This window comes from Malassezia japonica, chromosome 3, assembly GCF_029542785.1.
Source record: "Malassezia japonica chromosome 3, complete sequence".
NCBI lineage: Eukaryota > Fungi > Basidiomycota > Malasseziomycetes > Malasseziales > Malasseziaceae > Malassezia > Malassezia japonica.
Window position 1 is genome coordinate 463,560 of NC_083372.1, and position 20,968 is coordinate 484,527.

A 20,968-nucleotide genomic window follows, 5' to 3' on the forward strand; every position below is an offset into this window, starting at 1 on the left:
AAACCTCCACATTCGGGCTAGCTACAAGAGGTACGGCGCCAGCGACGCGGCCATCGCGGCGCGCGACACGGGCTGTGGGGCGTGCGTAGGGCGCCCGCCCGGGGCGTGAGGCTCGGGCTCCGGCGCCGGCATCGGCGACGTGTCGGCCGTGCGCGCAGGCCGCGTGTGGCGCGCGTGCGGGCGCGTCGCGGCAAGGACGTACGCGGGCAGCGCCACGGTGCACGCAGAGCGTGCGGGCGACTCGGGCACGTCGAGGATCTGCAGGCAGCTGTAGCACAGGCGCGTGCGCAGGTCGAGTGCGTCCGCCGCCGGCGGCGGCGCCGCGTCGCGCGACGTGACCGAGCGCTCCGCGCGCCACTGCGCCGCGCCGCGCTGCGCGGGATAGGTACACAGCGGGCAAATGTGCGGCTCGGCGTACGGATCGTAGCGGTTCGCGTCGCGCGCGAGGCGCACGAGCCCCTCGCCCTTGGCGCCGATGCGGGGATAGGGGGTATCGGGCTGCGGCGCGTCGGCCGCAGCCTCGGTCGGCCACAGCGTGTCGGGGCGGTAGACGAGCTTGGCGCCGGTGCCTTGGATCGTGCTCACGGTGCTCGACACGCCGTGCTGGAGCGAGTCGACGAGCGACTGCGTCAGGCCACCGATGCTGCTCTTGTCCGCGTTCGCCTCGTACGCGAGGTCGCGCGGCGGCGCGTCGTCGCCAAAGCCGTGGACCCTGGCGTAAAAAGCGAGCTCCTCGGCGAGGTGCGTGCGCAGCGGGTGCACGATCAAGAGATCGCGTTCGCCCGCCCACCACTGCGACGGCGCGCTCTCGATCGGGAGCTTGTGCCCCGCGCCCTTGGCGAGGTTCTCGAGGAGGAGCGCGGCGGTGCGCGGCGCGTTGTGGCCGTAGAGCAGCGCCGCGCACTTGCGCTCCGCCGCGGCGGTGCGCAGGACGCGGTGCAGGAAAAGCGCGCGCAGGTCGTCGGCGCGCGTGCGTGCCGCCGCGACGCCCGTGCGCGGCGTCGTGTCGGGGTACAGCGCGTGGAGCAGCGCAGCGAGGTCGTGTGCGGAGCGCGCGTGCGGCGCGTCGGCGAGGATGCGTGCGCCGTGCGGCTCGAGCGTGCAGTCGACGCTCCCCTGGTCATACACGCTGTCCAGCGACAGCGGCACAAAGGTCGCATTCGGCGCGATGCGCGCAGCGAGCGCCTGGGCGTCGGCTGCGGCCATCTCCCCTTCGACAAACAGCACGTCGATCCGGGCGAATTCCGGGGCGCGGGCCGGGACGTACGGCTGGTTGTTGCTCTGCAGCGCGCTCGCGACCGCGTGGAGCAGCACGCAGGACGCTGTGCCGCCGCTGAACGCGACGGCGAGCGCCGGCGGCGGCCCGTCTTCCTCGTTCGCCCACGGCTCGACGACGCTCTGGAGCAGGATCGCGCCGCGCGCCAGCTCGAGACTCGCGCGGACCTTTTCGTTAAAGACGCGTGTATAGCATTTCTCGCAGTAGACCGCCTCGCGCACCTGCACGGCCCCCGCCGCGCTCCGGCACCGCACGCACACCCCCCCCTCCGCGTCGAGGACCATTTTTCGCCACGTGGGCCCGATTGCGGCGCATTCGACGGATCCGTCCACAAAGCCGGCTTAGGTAAAATGCACGCGAGGGACGCGCAGCGACGCAAATGGGAGGCGCGTGGAAGGCGTCTGCACGCATCGCTTGCACCGAGCCTCTTGTGTCCCTTCCACGAGCATGTCTGCCGCGGAGGCCGTAGTGGCGCCTGCGAATACCACAGGCGGCACGTTGGATACTGCACTGGATGCTGCGCGTGCCGGTGCCCCCGGGCAGCTGCCGGTGACGTCGCCGACGGCGCTCTCCTACTTTGCTGCGCACCCCCGGCGGCCCCAGGTGTACTTTGGCGACTATCTGCTTCTGCAGACGCTCGGTGAGGGCGAGTTTGGCAAGGTCAAGCTCGGTGTCCACCGCACATGGGGCGAGGAGACCGCCGTGAAGCTCATCAAGCGCGACAAGGTCGTCGCTGCCGAGGAGCACGACGAGCTGAACAAGATGAGCAAGGTGGAACGCGAAATCCAAGTGCTCAAGGTACGTCGCGCAAACTAACGCAGGAACTTCGCCACCCCAACATTGTGCATCTCTACGAGGTGATCGAGTCGGAGCGCTACATTGGTATCGTGCTCGAGTACGGCGCGGGCGGCGAACTCTTTGATTATATCCTGGCACACAAATGCCTCAAGGAGCGCGACGCGTGCCGCCTCTTTGCACAGCTCGTCTCGGGTGTCTCGTACCTGCACCGCAAGAAGATTATCCACCGCGACCTCAAGCTCGAGAACCTCTTGCTCGACCGCAACCGCAACGTGATCATCACCGACTTTGGCTTTGCCAACAACTTTTCCGCACGTGAGAATGATCTGATGGCGACAAGCTGCGGGTCGCCGTGCTACGCTGCGCCGGAGCTCGTCGTGCAGGACGGGCTGTACGTCGGCGCCGCCGTCGACGTCTGGTCGTGCGGCGTGATCCTCTACGCGATGCTCGCCGGCTACCTGCCGTTTGACGACGACCCGGCGAACCCAGACGGGGACAATATCAACCTGCTGTACAAGTACATCATGGCTACACCGCTCACTTTTCCGGACTATATTGGGCCGGAACCACGCTCTTTGCTCTTGAGGATGCTCGTGCCGGACCCAATGCAACGCGCAACGCTCGACGAGGTCATGGCACACCCGTGGCTCGCGCCGTACCGCGACCTCTTCCAGTTCTCGGTGCAGGAGCTCGAACGTGCGGCGATCGAGCAGCAGGCCCAAAAGCGGCAGGGATACCGCGAGCAGATGCTCTACCAGCAGAAGCTGCTCGAACAGCAGTTTGCCGAAAAGGCCATCCCGCGCTCCAACACAGACGTCCTGCCGACGCCGGTGCGCGACGAATCGGTGCCGACGTCGCCCAGCCTCCCGACCGCCACCGACATTCACCCGGCGCCGGCGATCAATATGGCAGAGCCAATGCCGATGGCGCAGCCGGCTCCGGTGGCGCACGAGGCCAAGGAGGACGCGGCTCCCGTCGCCGCTCCGGCAGCAGCCGCCGCCGCCACCGCCGCCACCGCCGCCGCAGCCGCTTCCGCTGCCATGCCGCCGCCGGATGCACCGCCCAAGCGCAAGACGGCCGAGTCGAGCGAGCAGCCTTCCAAGGTGCACGCCACCGCCGACACCGAGCAGCGCGCCGAGTCAAAGCCGTCGTCCCGCCCGTCGTCGGCGAGCGGCATCAAGGCACGCGTGCTCAGCAGCGGCGTCGGCGCCACCGAGCTCAACCTTGCTGCGCTGACCGGCACCAAGCGCTCGGGGTCCGCACGCCGCACGCCAGAGGGCGAGCCCGTTTCGTCGTCCAACTCGGCCTCGTCCAAGAAAAACATGCGTGTGCCAAACACTGTACCAAACGCGCGTGCCGAGGCCGTGGATAAGAGCGAGGGACGCGTGTACGAGTCGAAGCACTCGAGCCCAGTGACCGCTGCGCCGCCCGTCGTGGCGGCTCCGGCGGCTCCGGCGGCTCCGGTGGCCTCGGCGACCCCGACTGCCCCCGCTGCCGCTGACGCTACCGCCGACGCTACCGTCGACGCTGCCCCGGCCCCGGCCCCGGCCCCGGCGCCCGTGGCCGCGCCCGACTGGTTTTCGTCTTCTGCGCCGCCACTCGCTCCTTCCTCGGCGCCGATCGCGACGCCTGCGCCCCGCCTCGACACTACCGAGCGCGGCCTGGCGCCGCCCCTCGTGTTCAATACGGGAATGCCGACGATGCTTGCGTCGCTTCCTCCGTCCGCGGACCGTACGTCGCCGCGCGAGAATGTCTTGTCGTCGTTTGGCCAGCCGCCCGTGAGCCTCACGACCTACCTCCCCCAGCGCCTCAACGAGCCGGCGCGGCCCCGCAAGTCGTCCACGAGCAAGGCCGAGGCCGAGGCCGAGGCGAGCGTCCCGGTGCCTGCTGCGCCCGTGTCCTTGCAGCCCGAGACGTCTACGATTCCGCGCAAGCAGCCCCCGCCCCGTGAGGACGCCACAGACGCGTCGCCGTCCAAGAAGCGTGCGTCGCTGCAAGCCCCCCCGGTTGCGCGCCCCAAGACGGAGCGCCCCCGCCCCCTCTCGATGCAGGCCATGCCGGGCGAGTCGCTGAGCGTGCCGACGGCCACGGTGCCGAGTGCGCCAGGCCGCGTCTCGCTGGATACCACCATCGAGCGGCCGCCGTCGCAGCAGAGCACGTTTGGGCGCACGGGACGCAAGGACGAGCGGCCGAAGCGCTCGGTGCCGTGGTGGCGCCGCCTCTCTGGCACGCACCAGCCCCAGTCGCTGGCCGTCGTGCGCGAGGGCCGCGACGAGATGCGCCGGCGCCCCGAGCCGGTGCACAAGCCTGCGCCCGCGCTGCGCCCCGAAGGCGGCGCGGCAGTCACGTTTGCGAGCGGCAGCGACCGCCGCTTTTCGTCGCAGGCCGACACGCGCCCCGAGCCGGACTACCGCCGGATCTCGCTCGCGGGCGACGCGCGCACCGCGCCGCGTCCCATGCGCACCGAGAACGACGACCGCCGCCTTACGCTGCACGTCGGCGCGGTCGACCAGGCGGCGCTCACGACGCGCAACCCCGACGATGTGATGCGCGACGTGTTCGACGCGCTGTTTAGCATGGGCGTCGAGATGCGCCGCGCACGCAACTCCGAGTTCCGTATCGAGTGCATGCGTGTCAAGCGCCCCGGCGTGCTGCGCCAGTTTTTGACTGGCGCGCGCGAAGACGATCCTTATCGCAACCGCTGGTCCCGCCTCGGCCGCGGCCGTCCGCTGAGCTCGAGCGGTCAGCCGCGCGCCTCGTTCAGCCACGACGAGATGGAGCGCGGCCTGTCCCGCATGAGCATCGGCGGCCTGCCGTCGTCCAACACGGGCCTGTCCCGCTTCTCTATGGACGAGTCCGCGTATGCCGCCCCGAATACCGCACCGCTCTATGGCGACTCGTCGCAGGACGGCGGCCACGAAATCCGCTTCTCGGTCGAGGTGACGCGGATCCCCACCCTCCACGGGCTGTACAGCGTGGACATTCGTCGGATCAAGGGCAATGTCTGGTCCTACAAGTTCCTCTATAATGCGCTCTTGGAGCGGATCGAACTCGGGGGTAGCGTGCCTGTGCGCCGCTAAGCGCCGATACTGCATCACGTGTTAGATGTAGGGCGGCCCGAGGAACCGCCGTGCTTCTTCCGTCACGGCCTGGGTCAGAGAAGAGACGTACCTGGACCACCAACAATAAGATACCTCCGCCGGGTGCGAGCCGCAGAACCTTTTTGTAAGCCCATAGAAACGTACCTTGGGTGCAAAACCTTTGTACAAGGCAGCCGGCCCCTCTTCGCGGAGGATGAGCAGCATCCCCGAAAAGGTGCCTCGGTACTTGGGCGCGACGCCCGGCACGCGGTCTGCGTTTTGGATGCGGGTCTTGATCACGTCCGCCGGCGTGTTGAGCACGGTGCCGATAAAGCCGCCAGTCGTGCCCGAGATGAGGCTGTTGCGCATCGCCTCGCTGCGGTTCTCCGCTTTCGGGAGCATCTGCTGAATTTTAAAGATGGATGCAAAGTAGCCGCCGTTCCACAAAACGTGGCGGATCATTGTGCTGCCGATACCATTATAGAGGCCGGACCAGCCGCTCTGCTTGACAATCGCACGCACCACGTCCGCAGGGCCGTGGTACAGATGCGCCTGACTCTTGTCCTGCAGCCGGATTTTCACGAGCTCAAACGGCACGACAATCAGCGACTCGGTCGCACCCGCAAAGCAGCCCGTCAGCAGCGAGAGGCTCTGCGTCTTTTCCTTCGTCTGGAAAAAGTCACGGAAGGTCTTTCCCCAGAAATCGTTGGCGCCAAACTTGATCGCGCGCTTCGGCGCCTCGAGCAGGAGCAGTGGCGCAATGCCGCGGTACAGCCGGCTGGGCCTGGGTAAGCAGGGAGACGTACCCTTCATTGCGCACGATCTGAAGGAGCGTGTCCGTGATACCACGGTAGTGCGATGGTCCAGCCGCCTTGCGCTGCAGCTGCAGGCGCGTTTTCACCACGTCTGCGTCAAGATAAGGTACGCACCTAGTGGATACAAGCATGCGAGCTCTACCACGCCAGCAAACGCACCAGCACCAAGCTGAATATATGTAGGGAGCGCTGCACGCGTTAGTACCTTAATTCTAGCGTCCAATACGTACGCTTCACGTCGGGGGTCATTGCGCAAGCGAACTGCGCTTTCTTCTCCGCAGCCGCGCGCATACCCCACGTTTGCGTGCGTCAGATCCACGTGGTCTGCCTGAAATTAATGCAGCTCTCCCTGAGGGCAGAAATTGATCTTCGCGCAAAACGCAGGTGGCCTTCCCACAACATGGACCGACTGGAGCCCAGCCCTGCAGAGGGACAAACGCGGACGTGGGTCTCGTACCTGTTTCCGAATACAGACCTGTCCATCGCACGGCGTGCCAAGTTCCTCGATGAGCAGGATCAGAAGGACATCAAATTTTCCACGATCGAGGGTGATAGCCAGACGAGCGACGCGACGCCCGAGGGCGCCCCGGCCAAGATCACAACCGAGGACTCGCTGGTGGTCGAGCAGATCAACGGTAACTATGTGGAAGAAGAGACCGAGCTGCTGCCCTCGACCCTCGGCTGGATCGGCGCTTTCTGGAACATGATTGCATACTCGATTGCCCTGGGTATCCTCAGTATCCCGCTGGTGGTCGCTACGCTTGGTGTTGTACCTTTTATCCTCCTCACGTTCTTCTTCGGCGCCCTGACGTACTACACGGGCATGCAATACTGGAAGCTGTCGATGATGTACCCCAACATTCACTCGCTGCAGCAGGCGGGTGAACTGATCTTTGGGCCGCTCGGCGGCATGATGTTCCAGGTGATCCAGGTCATCTTTGGTGTCTTCTTGCAGGGAAACCACGCACTGCTGGGTGGCTACGCATTCCACTACCTGGGGTGGCACTCGTGCATGATCGGAATGGTGGCTTGCTTCGCCGCAATTTCGTTCCTCTTCACCCTCCCGCGCTCGTACAAAATCTTCGCATGGCAGGCGGCCATCTCCTTCACCTCGATCTTTACCGTGGTGATCATCGCGATGATCGCCAGTGGCGTTACGGGGCCGGAGAACATGAACCCGGGCGATCCCCCGAAAAAGATGCTCGCATTCGGCGCAACAAAGCAGGTCCCGCACACGTTCCTCGATGGCGTGATGGCCGTGACGAACTTGTTTGTTAGTTTCGGTGCCACGCCGTCCTACCTGCCGGTCATGGCCGAGATGCACGACCGCCGCCAGTTCCCCAAGAGTCTGGGCCTGCTCGTCGGCATCTCCACGGTGCTCTACACGATTGTCGGCTGCATTATCAACTACAATCTGGGCCAGTACACCAAGTCGCCCTCGCTGGGCTCGCTGTCGCCCATGATGATCAAAATCTCCTACGGTCTGGGTCTGCCCACCATCATGGTCGCCGGTTGTGCCAGTGGCCAGGTTACGGGTAAGGTGCTGATGCACAACGTGTTCAGCGGCGCGCGCCGCCGCTTCCTCAAAAGGCCTCTGTACCTGTGGAGCACGTGGATCCTGATCAACCTCATCACCTGGACGCTCGCCTTCATCCTCGCCGAGGTGATTCCCTTCTTCAGCTCGTTCCTCGGCCTGGAGGCCTCGCTGTTCTGGGCCTTCTTCCTGTCGCTTGCCCCGACGTTTTACGTCTGGCGGCACCAATACAACTACCGGGCGAACGTGTGGAACCTGCTTGGTTTCTTCGTCGCTTTTTTCATCCTGGGTGTGTCGACATTCATGTGCATTGTCGGTATGTGGTCGTCGGTCGTGTCGATCAAGGACCAGTACGCAACCGGCAACGTCGGAAGCCCCTTCTCGTGCGCAATGCCCAACTAAATACCATAGTGTACTGCTATCCTTTTTCTTGCTCGCCCCGCTCGCCTCCACATCTCCACGCCGCGATGGACGTCGGGAAGGCGGTCACGGCGTACATGGAGCGCATGGTCAAGGAGGTGCAGGGCATGAAGATGCTCCTCCTTGACCAGTACACGGTAGGTGATTTGGCTAATGTAGACGCCTACCATCTCCGCCTCGTTTACGCAGTCCGCACTGCTCGAGAACGAAGTATACCTCACCGACAAGCTCGCGAATGGCGCGCGCGAGCGCATGGCGCACCTGCAGTGCGTCGTATTCGTGCGTCCGTGCAGCTCGTCCCTCCAGGCACTGTGTGAAGAGCTGCAGCAGCCCAAGTACGGCTCCTACTGGCTCTGTACGTCGCCACGCTCACCCAGACTTTAGCAATGTCGTCCCCAAAAACAGTATCGAGCAGCTCGCTGAGGCCGACCAGCACCAGCTCGTACAGACCGTGCAGGAGTACTTTGCAGACTATGTCCCGGTCACCTCGTCGCTCTTTTCGCTGAACTGCGACATGCCGCCGCACGCGGTTTGGTCGAATTCGGTCTCGCAGTGGGACAGCGACGCATTCGAGCGGCACTCGTCGGGGCTCATGGCGCTGCTGCTGAGCCTCAAGAAGAAGCCGGTCGTGCGCTACGAGCGCATGAGTGCCTTGGCAAAGAAACTCGCAGAAGATGTCGTCTACCAGACCACCCAAGGGCAGCCGGGCTTGTTTGACTTTCGGCGCACCGATGTGCCGCCGCTGCTGCTGATTTTGGACCGCCGAAACGACCCCGTGACGCCGCTCTTGACGCAGTGGACATACCAGGCGATGGTGCACGAGCTGATCGGCATCCATAACGGGCGTACGCAGCTGCCGGGCAAAGGAGATGCGCACGAAGAGATTGTCTTGTCGGTCGACCACGACCCCTTCTTTGCCGCGAATCTGTACGACAACTTTGGCGATCTCGGCGCGTCGATCAAGCAATACGTCACGCAGTTCCAGTCGCGGTCCTCGTCCACGTCCGCCATCGAGACCGTCCAGGACATGAAACGCTTCGTCGAAGAGTACCCCGAATTCCAGCGCCAACGGGGCAACGTGTCGAAGCACGTCGCGCTCCTTGGCGAGCTCAGTCGCCTGGTCGAGGAGCGCGATCTGCTCCAGGTCAGCGAGTTGGAGCAGAGCCTCGCGAGCAACGAGAGCCACTCGTCGGACCTGCGCAACGTCCAGACGATGCTCGCCTCGAACAATGTAGGAAACGACGCCAAGCTGCGCCTCGCGATCCTCTACGCGCTGCGCTACCAAAAGTGGTCCGGCAACCAGATCGACGCAGTGGCGCGGCAGCTGATCCAAGTCGGCCTTCCCGAGTCCGATGTCGTGCTCGTCTACGTCATGCTCAACTTTGCGGGCGCCGAGCAGCGCCAGGACGACCTCTTTGCCAACGAGAACCTCTTTTCGCGGGGCAAGAGCGCACTCAAGGGCCTCAAGGGCGTCGAGAATGTCTATACGCAGCACTCGCCGCACCTCCTCGAGACGATCGATAACCTGATGCGGGGGCGCCTGCGCACGTCGAGCTACCCCTTTGCGAACGTCGACCCCTCGTCGATGGACGGCGCGCCAGCCACCGTCTTTCCAAACGGCAACACCACACGGCCACAGGACGTGATTTTGTTTGTGATTGGAGGCACGACCTACGAAGAAGCACGCACCGTCGCCCTGCTCAACGGCGCGCCGCAAGGCAGCGTGACACAGGCGCAGCCGCCGTGGCCTGGCTCGCGTTTCTTGCTCGGCGGCACGACCGTGCACAATGCACGCTCGTTCCTCGACATGGTGCAGTATACCGCCTCGCGCCTGCCGCCGAGCATCACACGGCCCCCGCTATCGGCGGGCGACACTGGCCTGCACCTGCGCCTCGGGCCGATGCAGCTCAACGTCGCCAACGCGCCGCAGCGCGAGATCAGCGAAGGCCTCGGTGACGTCGCCAACAATGCGCGCGAGCTAGCGACAGGCCTCTTTGGCCGTGTAATGAATAGTGCTCCATTTTCATAGCGCTATCTACTCCTCTTCCTGTAGCTGCCAGCTGGGAATACCCTTGGCGGCCGGGCGCGCCGGCGCCGGAGCGCTGTCGCCTTCGCTGGCGTTCGCCGCCGGCGCCGTCGAGGACGACGAGCCGGCCAGGCCGCCGCGCGAGTTCATCAGCGTGCGCAGCGACTTCATCTCGCCCTGCAGGTCGGTCAAGGCCTCGATCTGTCCCTTGCGTGCTCGGTTCAAGAGCGATGAGAACTCTTCGCGCATCTCCTCGACTTCGGCCTTCATTTTTTCGACATCCTTGTCGCGGGACTCTTCGCGCGTGCGGATATGTTCGACCATCTCGTTGACGCCCACGACGCTCTTCTCGATCGCAGTCTGGTGCTCGTCCAAGCCCTGGCGGATGGCCTCGGTGGTCTGATCGAGCTCCTCGAGGTGCAACGCCACCTCGTCGTACTTGGCCGCGAGCTCGTCGCGCTCCGCCTCGAGCACCGTTTGGTTCGGCGGCTGCATGTGGGGGTAAAGGTATCGCTGGGTGAGTCGAGAAACGTACGCGGGCCAGGCCAAAGATACCATAGCCGATCGTGCCTGAAACGACGGCCATGATGAACCAGTCGCGCCAATCGCGGCGGTACTGCTGCCCGGGGGGGTACGCAGGCATCATGGGGTATGGGCTGGCGTACTGAGGGGCCGAGCCGAGACTCTGTGGCCGCGAGGCCTGCGCAAGCGCCAGGTCCACTTCCTGGGGCGTCAGGCCCTTGGATTCCAGGAAGCTCACACGCTGCGAAATCGGCGAGCTCTGCACCTTGGGGTCTGCCAGGAACGATACTGCACTCTGTATCATCTCGGTGCGCGCCGGCGTCGAGACATCCGACCGCGCAGGCGGCGCAGGCGCATTCGAATCCGCCATGCTGTCCGTCGTCCTCCAACCCCGCCGGCGGCCAACGCGCCTAGCCACGTGGTGCCACGTGTGCGCACCCATGGCCCGCCGCAGCGCGCCGCAGAAGTTCTGCACCAGCAACGACCGGTACGTTGAAGTCGGTGCGGGGGTACGAGGATTACATTCTTTATTCACACTGTCTGAGTCTGACAAGACGGTGACGGTGATTTCTCAAAACTACAACGGTATATGAGGACCCCCGCATCTCGCAAAAGAACATTCTGACCTTAGGTGGTTCTCTGTTGGGGCTCGACGCCCGTTTCTCACCATGGCCAACGCCCCGGACCGTTTCAACCTTTTCCTCCTCCAGCCGGGGGAGCGTCGTATCGAGGTGCAGGAGGACATGCGTATTCCCAATGCAGCCACATTTTACTTTAATAAGGAAGATCATACCCTGGGCAACATGCTCCGACACGCAGTCCTCTCCCTCCCGGGTGTGCTGTTCTGTGGCTACAAGGTTCCTCACCCGCTCGAGCCGCGTGTCCTGGTGAAGATCCAGACGGACGGCAGCCTCACCCCAGCCGAGGTCCTCCAGCAGGCATGCACCAAGCTCATCGTCAACATCGGCACCCTCAAGCAGGGCTGGGCAAAAGAAGTGCGGCTCAGCGCCGACTCGGGCCGCATGGATGGCGGTGCGTACGGTGCACAGCTGTGGAACGCGTATGGTGCGGCACCGGATGCGGCACCGGACGCAGCCGACCCTGCCATGGGCGGTTATGTAGATATCTAGACTTGTATACTATACATTGGACACTATGTGTCCATGACTATGATATGGAGCCAGCCGTCCAGGTAGCTCATCGACCGCGTAAGATAGGCAAGGGGGGTATCGGGCGGCAGAACAATGCCGTGCAAGAGGGCCGTCGGGGGGGGGCGGGCGGGAAAGGAGCGCTCGAGCGCCATACGGAGCGTGGTAGGCGTGTTTTCGTCGTGCATAGGCGGCATGGGCTCTTGGACGACGGGCGCGCCATGGGGGGCCACGTAGAAACTGAGCGGAAGGCGGCGCACGGACACGGCCGCGCTAGGATCAAGCGCATCGTCGCGCCAGTCGCCTCGGAGCGTGTGCATTACATCGTTATAGGCGTCGCACTCATGGGCACATACACTCTTCCACAGCCGATCTTGCTGCTCGCGAGGGAGCTCGAGCGTGCGTTTGCAGCTTCCCCACAAGAGATAGTCGGCCTCTTTAAGTCGCGCCATGTACGACGCATGGCACTGGTCGAGCGACGCTTTAGTATCCGGCTTGGCCTGCGATAGGTGCACCGTAATTGACCATGGGATCGGCGCCTGGCCGTCGCTCGCTAGAGTCCGTGCATGGCAGAAGTCGTACGCAAGCCCGATCGGCCACCGCCTGCGTCAGCAAATGAACTTACCATCGCAGCACCGTATCATTATAAGTAAACCAAAAATCGTCGGGGTTTGTGCGTGCGAGTTCGGACGCATTCAGCAGTCGCGGCAGCCAGTCTTTACGGAGTGCATCGGCGACCATCGGCCAGTAGCTCATGCGGGGGGCGGCAAGCTGCGTCAGTCGGAGAACATACATATAGAGTGGGCAGATCGCGCCCGACGATGCTTTGTGCATCGGCAAACTGGATTCGCAGTACCAACGTTCCCTCCCACACACGCGTCTGCGTATCACTCTTGGCTGTACTGCCTGTGCTCATACGTCCAGCGCCTGCACTCACCTCCACATCGACGTGTGGGCGAAATGGACCCAATTTTCCCAAATGGTACATTACGTGCTTGCTATCAGGGATGCAAACCGCTCTATAATCAGGGCGTACGCCCTGCGCCCACAAACTTTAAACGCGTCATAGACCATATCTCGAATCCCATTTCGTGTGTTACCTATGAAAGATCCGCTCCAAAATAGATTAGGGGGTGAGGACAGTAGGTGCCTTCTCGTTACTAGGCGCCTCTGTCGCCGGCTCGGGGTTCTTTTCGTTCGTAGAAACAAAGCCACCCGTTTCATGGCCCTGGGCCTTCTCGTAGCCCTCCTGGCCGATAAGGTTGAGCTCGTCCTGCTTGCGGTCGATCTTGTAGAAGAAGAACCAGAAGAGGAGACCGCCGACGAACGACAGGCCGGCAAATACACCGTAGTTGACCACAAACAGCGGGTTGGCCGACAGGGCGACAAAGGCCTCGCCAATAGCAGCAGCGACGGCGGTGGTGAAGGAGCCGATAGCCATGACGATCGAGCGCATATTCTTTGGCGCCATGATCATGGCAATTTCCATCGAGACGATCGAGGCAAAGATCTCGCTCAAGCCAATGAGCACGTACGCGCCCGACTGGACCCAGACGTTGATAGACGAGGCCGCCTCTGAGCAGTCGACGCCGTTCAGGGTAATGCTGTCACCGACGTACTTGCCGCAAGGGTTGGTCTGGTAAATGTAGTGCTGCAAGACCGAAGCCCAGATCATTGACATCGACACGCAAATGAAGCCGACCGTAATGCGCTTAATAGGGGTGAAATTGATGCGGTAGCGGTCGATCATCGGGTATACCAAAAGGTTGAAGAGGGGGCACATAACAATAATGAAGATGGGGTCGAGCTGGCTGACCAGCTCGCTGGGAGAACCGTTCAGGCTCATCTGGCTGCTCTGGGTCAGAAGAGGACCCGTCAGCTGGTTGTAGCACAGCCAGTACAAGGGGAAGAAGATGAAGATGGCGCAAGCTTTGATACCACGGCTCAGCTCATCGATCCAGCGGTCGTTGTAGATCATCCAGTCGGGAGACTGGTCTTGCACCATAGAGGGACGCGAAACGTCCCAGAAGTGGTCGCTCTTGCAGTTGCGGATGAAAGTGGTGGGGTTCCAGCTCCAGCTGGCCTTGATCGCACGGCCCCACGCCTTGCAGGCAGTGCTAAGCACCGAACCCTGCGGCGGCGTGCTGACATAGTAGTTGCGGCCGAACCAGAGCACAGGGACTGGCAGGAAGAAGACGAGGGTGGGGAGCAGGTACGCAAGCCAGTAGCCGTGGTTCATCTCGGCGTAGATCATACCAAGCTGACCAGCAAGCGAACCCAGGTTGATCATGAGGTAGTACCAAACGTAAACACGAGCGGTCGTAAGCGCAGGGTCGATAATCACACGCTCGCCCGATTTGAGCGTCACAACCGTCTCTTCTTTGACCTTCATCTGCTCGGCCACCAGCACGGGGCAACTCGCCTTGAACACACCCGTGCCCGTACCCATGATAATCAGCGCAATGATAAAGCAAGCCTTGGCACCCTGGAGGTTGTCCAGCACACCAGGAATCGCAGAAATGACCAGCAGAATATGGCCGATCTGAGCAACGAAAACACCGTAGGTGATCGTCTTGAAACGGCCCCAATACGTATCGGCGAGCCACGCGCCGACAAGCGGGGTAACGTAGCACCAGAACGAGTTGAATGTGATCAGACCCGTCGCAGCACGCGAGCCCATGGCAAGCGCACCCGAGTGCTGCGCGATACCGCGACCGGCGCCAGAGCGCTGGACGACGCCGTCGATGACAGGGCGCTTAAACTGGATAAAGTTGTTATACACCTGCGTCGCGCCGTAGTAACTGAAACGCTCAGCAAACTCGCAAATTCCGATCGCAAAGGTAGGGAAGTTGATCTTCTCTGGGACACGGCGCAGCGTCGAGCGCTCCTCCTCGGTAGGGAAGTGCCATTCCGTAACGTCCTCGTCGACCTTCTTCCCAGAGTCCCCCAGATGACTAAGGCCAGCGGGGATGGTTTCATCCTTGCCAGCCTCGTGGAGGTGTTGTTCATAGTTCACTTGATCGGCAGTGCCTTGGGCAATAAAGCCCTGGTCGTAGGCAGCTTCCACCACCATTGTGGGGAAGAGATGAGAGGAAGGTAAAGAAAGACCGGACCAACTTCGGATCTACAGTTATATTTTTCGGAATTCGCGAAACTTGACTATCATCGCGTTATCATCACGCGCATATTGCTGCGGACGCGCGGGGTCTGCTGTCAATGAACGCCCACAACCCCCTTTCCGCCATTTGCACGCAAGTTGTCCGATATGTGACCAATCTCGATTTGAGTTCTAAACGCCTGCAGTTGCCTGCAGATAATAAAGTGATAGGCATGCAACGCGCCGATTGGAGCGCAAGTTTTGCGCAGCAATTGTCATTAGGATTATAATTGGCCACCAGGCCAGCTCTTTCAACTACAAGGGCATGTGGTCTAGTGGTATGACGTCTGCTTCGCATCAAATCTGCGACTGAATCGGCTTCAGTGTTCGAATTCAGCAGAAGGTCCCGGGTTCAAATCCCGTCTTGTCCACTTTTTTATTCCGCTTAGATGAAGAGGATCGGGATTTTGGGGTTGGACCTGTCGCCCAGGGTCACACTGCACGTCACGCCATGTCCGATGCAGTGACAAATGCCCGTCGCGCGAGGTGCATGCCGACCGCAGATTGTCCAGGGAAAGTCGGTTTGACTTGGGCAATCCCAGCGATGTATATTTTGTTTTATGGTACTACTATTCTAACCGCGCTGCGGCGTGTGCCTATGCTTCTCATCAACTCGTAGCCATAGCCATACTAGAAACGACTCCGTTCATCGTAGTTACGCGAGCCACGCACGGGCGAACGCTCGCGGTGTCCGCCCGACGAACCGCCGTGCGAGGAGCGTCCACGCGGGTCGTCGCTCGAAGGGCCGCTGCTGCCGCCGCGACTGCCCCAGCCGCCGCCGGCCGGCGACTTGTTGTCGCCGCCCGAGGCGTTGCCTGCGCCTGCCGCGCTGTACGCGCGCATATAAGCTGCGGCCGGGTTGCTGTTGGCTCCGCCAGCAGCAGCACCACCCATCGCGGCCGGGTTCCAGCCGCCCTTGGCCCCGGCGCCACCCATGTAGGCCGACATCATTTGCTGCCAGACCATCTGCGGGTTCCAGTTGGCACCGCCCCAGCCCATCTGCTGGTACATCTTGGCCATGGCCTGCGGGTCGAAGGAGCCGCCCTTGGCCGCCTCGGCGCCGCCCGCGCTCGGCGCGCCCCACGCGCGCAGCGGCGCCTGTCCGCCGCGGCTCGGCGCGTCGTTTGCGCCCGAGCTGAAGCGGTTCGGCGCCGCGCTCGACGCCGGCTGACCCCGCGATTGGGCGCGCTTCACCTCGATCTGCTTGCCGTCGAGCATGAGCGGCTGGTTGGCGAGCGTGCGCTCGACGCCGTCGTCGTCCTCGAACGTGACGAAGCCGAATCCACGCGGGCGGCCGGTATCCTTGTCCATCATCACTGTGCTGTCGAGGACGTGGCCAAACTGTTGGAAGAGCTGCTTGAACGAGTCCTGCGTCACAGTCTGGGGCAGGCCGCCGACGAAGCACTTTTGGGTCTTGGACTGCTCCGGGCGTGGAATGGCGCGCTTCGGGTCGATGATCTTGCCGTCGAGGTAGTGCTCGCGGACCATCACCGCGTTCACCGACTTGGGGTCCGAGAACGTCACAAACGCAAAGCCGCGCGAGCGGCCCGATGTGCCGTCGCGCATCACCGTGCACGAGCTCACCGGCCCAAACTGGCCAAAGTACTTGCGCAGGCTCTCTTCACTCGTGTCCCAGTTGAGACCGCCGACGAACATTTTTCTAACCTGTTAGTATGTATTCTGTAAAATTGGGTGCACACGCCTATCCTGACATAGTCAATAGAGCCTACCTCGTATGGCTAAGCTGATCTGCTACGACAGACTAGTGTCTATCGTTGACGTGTGCATCCCTGTCTACCACTCACCCTTCATCAGGCAAATCCTGCGGCGCCACATGCTCACCGCGCATCGCAGCAGCAGCACGCTCCTCTGCAGACTCGACCGTAGGCTGCTGAGCTACAGGAGGAGCCGCTGCCGTCATCCCCGGGATAAACGAGCCGCCTGCCTCGGCCGTCGCTGCCGGCGCGGGAGCCACCGCCGCCGCAGGCGCAGCACGCGGGTCGGCAGCAACAGGCTGCGCGGGAGGCTTCACACTAGTATCGGCCTCCTCGCCGTAAAGGTCTGCATACAAATCGTCCGCCTCGTCTGCGTTCGACATGGTCTTTGTCAACCCGTTTTGCGCGCCGGGCCGCTGCAGGCGTTGCTGACTAAACCACACGTGGAGCAAGCGGAGGTCCGGCGGTGCCAGGTTGCTTGCTGCGCTCGTGCGCAGGGGCTCGACGATGTCACTGCCGAGCACGTCTTCCGCTGGGGCACAGCGAAGAGGTGTAACCGACGGCGATGTGTATGTATATACTCTACAAACTGCGTTCCTGGCGCATTCCATAAGCCAGGCTGCGGCACAGGCGGAGGCGCCCCGTGCGAGCCCTGCGCGTCCGCCCGCGCCCCGGCGCTCGTCTGAGAGCAGCCAGAGTGCGCGCATGAACCTCACGGCAGTCACGGAGAAGATGCGCGACATGCGCGTGAGTGGCGCGGGACGCAGCGCGCGCCTGCCCGACAAGTTCCACAAGCGGCTTATGGAGCGGCTCGAAAAGATCGCCATGGGCCGCGACGCGCAGTGCAGTGCGCCTCTGTTTCGCCAGACCATCGGCGCGTTCTACAGCAGCGTGATGGATGCAGCGACCATGAAGCGGCTCAAGGAAAACCGCAGCGTCGAGGAGCTTTTGCTGCTCTTTTTCAACTCGGCACAGTCCTCGCTCAAGAAGCGCGTCGTGGACGAGGACGAGCGCAAGTCGGAGCTGCAGCAAGAAGTACAGGTATTTGTGCGCATCGTGCGCGAGACACTGCGCAACTCGGCAGTCGTGCCAAAAGAACTGAACGAGCGCATCGACGAGTACGCGTCGCTGCTCGGCGCGCCGGGCGGCCTGCCGCGCCCGCCCAGCGCGAGCAGCTCGCCGCGCCCCGACCAGGCCGTGGAAGACGACACGCCGGCGGCGGAAGCGCCCTTGATCTTGGCGGTCGGCAAGCTCTTTGACGTGGAAGGCGTGCAGCTCCTGCGCGACGTCGACTCGGTCCGTCCGATGTCCAACATGGCGGCTGGCATGGTCGACTTGAAGCGCATCGTCTACCGGATCCACGCACAGCAGCCGTGGCCCGGCGCCCCGGACGACTTTGTCTCGGTCGACGAGTACAAAAAGTGGCGGTCCGCCGAGCTCAATGCGCTGTCGCAGCTGATGGTCGACATGTGCCGTCTGCGCCCTGAGCTGCTCAGCAATGCGTCCACAAGCGATAGCACAGCGGCACGCATGCCGCGCAAGTCGACCGACGGAAGCACAAGCACGCCCGAGCTCGTCGCCGACAATGAGGAGGACGGCGAGCTGACGTTTGTGCCGAGCGACACGACCGCTGCCTACCAGCGCGTGCTCGAGCGGTGCATTGACGTGGACCTGGACGCGATACGGAAAAAGAGCGAGGACGAAGAAGTATCCCTCGGCATCCTCTCGCCGCTTCATCTCCAGCTGCTCGATGTGCTTGCGGAGCGGTGGCGCATTCCGCGTGCCTTCCGCGCGCTGGCGAACCTGCGCGTGGTCAAGGCGCGGTACGACTGCGGCGATATCCCGTTCGAGTGCCTCGGCTCCGCCCTCGACCAGGTCGTGCAGGTCGTGCAGGAGGTGGAGCCGCCGCAGTGGCGCAAGCACGACCAGCAAGCGATGCGCCGCTCGCTCGACTCTCTGGCCGACACGCTGCTGCGTGGCATCTATTCCCAGTTCCAGGCGGTCGAGGCGGCGAATATGGACGAGATGCAGCCTACGATCGAGCTCGTGGAGCGCATCCAGGTGCTGCTTGCTGCGCTCGGCCAGCAGGACACTACACCAAAACAACTGCACGAGCTGAACGAGGCGATGCGCATCAGCGCGATCCAGCACTATACGTCCAAGACGGCCGAGCTCCTCGGCGGAGGAACCAACTTTTTGGATGCGTTTGGGCAGCTCCTCACTTGGATCCAAGACCGCGTCAAGGTGCTGGACCGTAAGTTTTCTACGTCGATCCTGTCGGTGTCGCCGGTGGACGTCGTGATTCAAAAGCTCGTGCCGTTGTATCTCGACGACCTCGCATCGATGCGCGAAGCTGTTTTGCAGCAGGTCATACAGACCAACGAGATCGGTGAAGTGAACGAGGCGCTAAGCTTGTTTGAGCGCGTGCGTGCGCTCGTGGCACTGTACGCTGCGAGCAACGCCCCGACGCCGCTCCACTTTCCGCTGCGCCGCTGGTTTGCGCCGTACGTCGAGCAGTGGCTCGCCTTGACCGAGGTGCAGGCGTCCAAGTGGGTCCAGAATGCACTCCAAGCCGATAGCTTTGCCGCGGCCGACGGAGAAGAGACGCAGCACAGCACGTCGATCACCGACCTGTCGGTCGCGCTGCGGCAGCCGCTGCAGTTCCTGCTCAACCTGCAGTGGCCGGACAAGTACGAGCAGGCGTGCTTCTTTACGATCCTCGCAAAGTCGTACAGCCGGCTCATGGAGCAGTACTGCCACGCGATTGAGGACCTATTCATGGCTGAGATGCTGCCTGCGCCCGACGAGCCGGCGCCGCTCCTCGGCGGCTTTCTGGACGGGCAGCTGGCGAACGAGTACGTGGCCGCGCTCCCTCCGAAGCAGGCCGCGTGGGTCGCCAAGGCCAAGCAGACGATTGCAGGCGAGAAAAAGATCCAGCCCTTCCTTTTCCAGCCTGCATCGTGTGTCAAGCTGAACAATATCGAGGCGGCACGCAAGCTCCTCGACGATCTCTACAAGCGCATGGACGCGGACCGCCAGGCGAAGATTGTTGCCGAGCAGCTCCACGCGCTGCCGGAGGACGAGGGAGATGACTCGGCCGTGGGCCTTGGCAGCGAGCGTGCGCCGTTGCACTACCTCTTTTCCGTCAAGCTCGTCCAGGCCGAGCTGCTGGACGCAGGCCGCGACGAGGGCGAAAAGCTTGCGAATCGCCTCGACACGTTTGTCACGCTGAGCGACGAAAGTGGCATGCGCCTCGCCAAAACGCGCACGATCTACGATACTTACTCGCCACGCTGGGACGAGGTGTTTGACATTCCCGCCTCTTCGCTCCTGTGGGTCTCGACAACCGTGTGGCAGCGCCGCTTTGGCAGCGAGCCAACCATTTATGGGCGCGCGCCGCTGCGGCTCGACCCGCGCGTCTTTCGCGACCAAAACGCACACGAAGTGTGGCTCACGCTCGACGGAAGCGGCGGCAAAGTCCTCGTGCGTATCAGTATGGAAGATGCGCACGACGATATCCTCTTCCACTTTGGCCGTGCGTTCCGTGTGCTGAAACGTTCGGAAGTGGATATGGTGCGTGTGTTGGTCGACCACATGTCGCTCTTTATGCGCCAGTTCCTCTCGCGCTCGGTCGTGCGTTCGCTGGTGCGCGGCGGCCGCGTGAATCTGGACCGTGCCATCGACAACGTCAAGGCATTGTACGCCTCGGCGGTCGCACAGGCGAACGGCACGGCGGCGCTCATTCCGCCAGTCGACGAGCGGAAGCGCAGCGCGACGCTCTCGGACCAGGAGCTCGAGGCGGCGATCGTGCCGCTTCTCGACTACTTTGAAGAGACGCTCGGCACGCTCAAGAGCTCGCTCAGCGAGGACCAGGCGCAGTTTGTCCTCACGCGTGTCTGGAAAGAGGTCCTGTCGACGCTCGAGTCGATTCTCGTCCCCCCGCTCTCGGATGCACCCTCCGACATGCGGCAGCTGTCGGACAAGGAGGTGGACATTGTATTCAAGTGGCTGTCGTTCCTCAAGTCCTACTTTAATGCGTACGACGAAGAGACGGGCGTCGCGCACGGCGTGCCGCTGGATATCCTGCAAGGGCCCAAGTACCGCGAGCTCATCTCGTACTTGCTCCTCCACGACCAGACCACGGACCAGCTGATGGTCGAGTGCGTGCGTGGTTTCCAGACGCGGCTCGCCAAGTCGCCCGCGGAGCGCCGCGCCAAGTCCAAGTCGGTTTTGAACCAGCGCTCGCTCGGCACGATTCGCAAGCACAAGCGGATCAAGGCCGAAGAAGACCACACGCACACCGATATGGCGATGAAGATTTTGCGCATGCGGCCTGGCACGGGCGACTTTTTGACGCAGCAGCTCATTTCGATGAACTCGCTGCAGCAGTCTCTCACGCGCCCCACGCCCTCGGCCTCGCAGCCGGGTCTGCGGCGCACATCCAAGCGTCTTTCGAGCTTGTTTAATAGGTAACGTC

The 20,968-nt window shown here is 62.9% G+C and overlaps 11 protein-coding genes and 1 non-coding gene across 12 annotated transcripts; 6 read left to right on the forward strand and 6 right to left on the reverse strand.

The window, feature by feature from the left end:
• Window positions 1–21: 21 nt before the first annotated feature.
• Window positions 22–1,560, reverse strand: CTU2 (Cytoplasmic tRNA 2-thiolation protein 2; the record flags this gene model as incomplete). The annotated part of the gene is made up of 1 exon (XM_060266032.1): window positions 22–1,560. One exon carries the CDS (start codon window positions 1,558–1,560, stop codon window positions 22–24), a length of 1,539 nt encoding a protein of 512 aa, XP_060122015.1.
• A 163-nt stretch (window positions 1,561–1,723) lies between these two features.
• On the forward strand, window positions 1,724–5,154 carry MJAP1_002090 (uncharacterized protein; the record flags this gene model as incomplete). Its single annotated transcript, XM_060266033.1, has 2 exons — window positions 1,724–2,074; window positions 2,098–5,154. The coding sequence occupies 2 exons, from the start codon at window positions 1,724–1,726 to the stop codon at window positions 5,152–5,154; spliced, it is 3,408 nt and encodes a 1,135-aa protein (XP_060122016.1).
• Window positions 5,155–5,175: 21 nt separating this feature from the next.
• Window positions 5,176–6,218, reverse strand: MJAP1_002091 (uncharacterized protein; the record flags this gene model as incomplete). Its single annotated transcript, XM_060266034.1, has 4 exons — window positions 5,176–5,223; window positions 5,320–5,938; window positions 5,961–6,060; window positions 6,200–6,218. 4 exons carry the CDS (start codon window positions 6,216–6,218, stop codon window positions 5,176–5,178), a joined length of 786 nt encoding a protein of 261 aa, XP_060122017.1.
• Window positions 6,219–6,369: 151 nt separating this feature from the next.
• On the forward strand, window positions 6,370–7,905 carry MJAP1_002092 (uncharacterized protein; the record flags this gene model as incomplete). The annotated part of the gene is made up of 1 exon (XM_060266035.1): window positions 6,370–7,905. The coding sequence occupies one exon, from the start codon at window positions 6,370–6,372 to the stop codon at window positions 7,903–7,905; it is 1,536 nt and encodes a 511-aa protein (XP_060122018.1).
• Window positions 7,906–7,970: 65 nt separating this feature from the next.
• VPS45 (vacuolar protein sorting-associated protein 45) lies at window positions 7,971–9,952 on the forward strand (the record flags this gene model as incomplete). Its single annotated transcript, XM_060266036.1, has 3 exons — window positions 7,971–8,060; window positions 8,083–8,278; window positions 8,301–9,952. The coding sequence occupies 3 exons, from the start codon at window positions 7,971–7,973 to the stop codon at window positions 9,950–9,952; spliced, it is 1,938 nt and encodes a 645-aa protein (XP_060122019.1).
• A 6-nt stretch (window positions 9,953–9,958) lies between these two features.
• Window positions 9,959–10,841, reverse strand: PEX14 (peroxisomal membrane protein pex14; the record flags this gene model as incomplete). The annotated part of the gene is made up of 2 exons (XM_060266037.1): window positions 9,959–10,462; window positions 10,485–10,841. The coding sequence occupies 2 exons, from the start codon at window positions 10,839–10,841 to the stop codon at window positions 9,959–9,961; spliced, it is 861 nt and encodes a 286-aa protein (XP_060122020.1).
• A 298-nt stretch (window positions 10,842–11,139) lies between these two features.
• Window positions 11,140–11,601, forward strand: RPB11 (DNA-directed RNA polymerase II core subunit; the record flags this gene model as incomplete). Its single annotated transcript, XM_060266038.1, has 1 exon — window positions 11,140–11,601. The coding sequence occupies one exon, from the start codon at window positions 11,140–11,142 to the stop codon at window positions 11,599–11,601; it is 462 nt and encodes a 153-aa protein (XP_060122021.1).
• Window positions 11,602–11,624: 23 nt separating this feature from the next.
• Window positions 11,625–12,414, reverse strand: ATG5 (autophagy protein 5; the record flags this gene model as incomplete). Its single annotated transcript, XM_060266039.1, has 2 exons — window positions 11,625–12,222; window positions 12,245–12,414. 2 exons carry the CDS (start codon window positions 12,412–12,414, stop codon window positions 11,625–11,627), a joined length of 768 nt encoding a protein of 255 aa, XP_060122022.1.
• A 331-nt stretch (window positions 12,415–12,745) lies between these two features.
• Window positions 12,746–14,692, reverse strand: MJAP1_002097 (uncharacterized protein; the record flags this gene model as incomplete). The annotated part of the gene is made up of 1 exon (XM_060266040.1): window positions 12,746–14,692. One exon carries the CDS (start codon window positions 14,690–14,692, stop codon window positions 12,746–12,748), a length of 1,947 nt encoding a protein of 648 aa, XP_060122023.1.
• Window positions 14,693–15,037: 345 nt separating this feature from the next.
• Window positions 15,038–15,147, forward strand: MJAP1_002098. Its single transcript has one exon. It is a non-coding gene; the product is annotated as a tRNA-Ala (tRNA).
• Window positions 15,148–15,406: 259 nt separating this feature from the next.
• On the reverse strand, window positions 15,407–16,874 carry MJAP1_002099 (uncharacterized protein; the record flags this gene model as incomplete). The annotated part of the gene is made up of 2 exons (XM_060266041.1): window positions 15,407–16,436; window positions 16,582–16,874. The coding sequence occupies 2 exons, from the start codon at window positions 16,872–16,874 to the stop codon at window positions 15,407–15,409; spliced, it is 1,323 nt and encodes a 440-aa protein (XP_060122024.1).
• Window positions 16,875–17,196: 322 nt separating this feature from the next.
• Window positions 17,197–20,964, forward strand: MJAP1_002100 (uncharacterized protein; the record flags this gene model as incomplete). The annotated part of the gene is made up of 1 exon (XM_060266042.1): window positions 17,197–20,964. The coding sequence occupies one exon, from the start codon at window positions 17,197–17,199 to the stop codon at window positions 20,962–20,964; it is 3,768 nt and encodes a 1,255-aa protein (XP_060122025.1).
• Window positions 20,965–20,968: the final 4 nt, after the last annotated feature.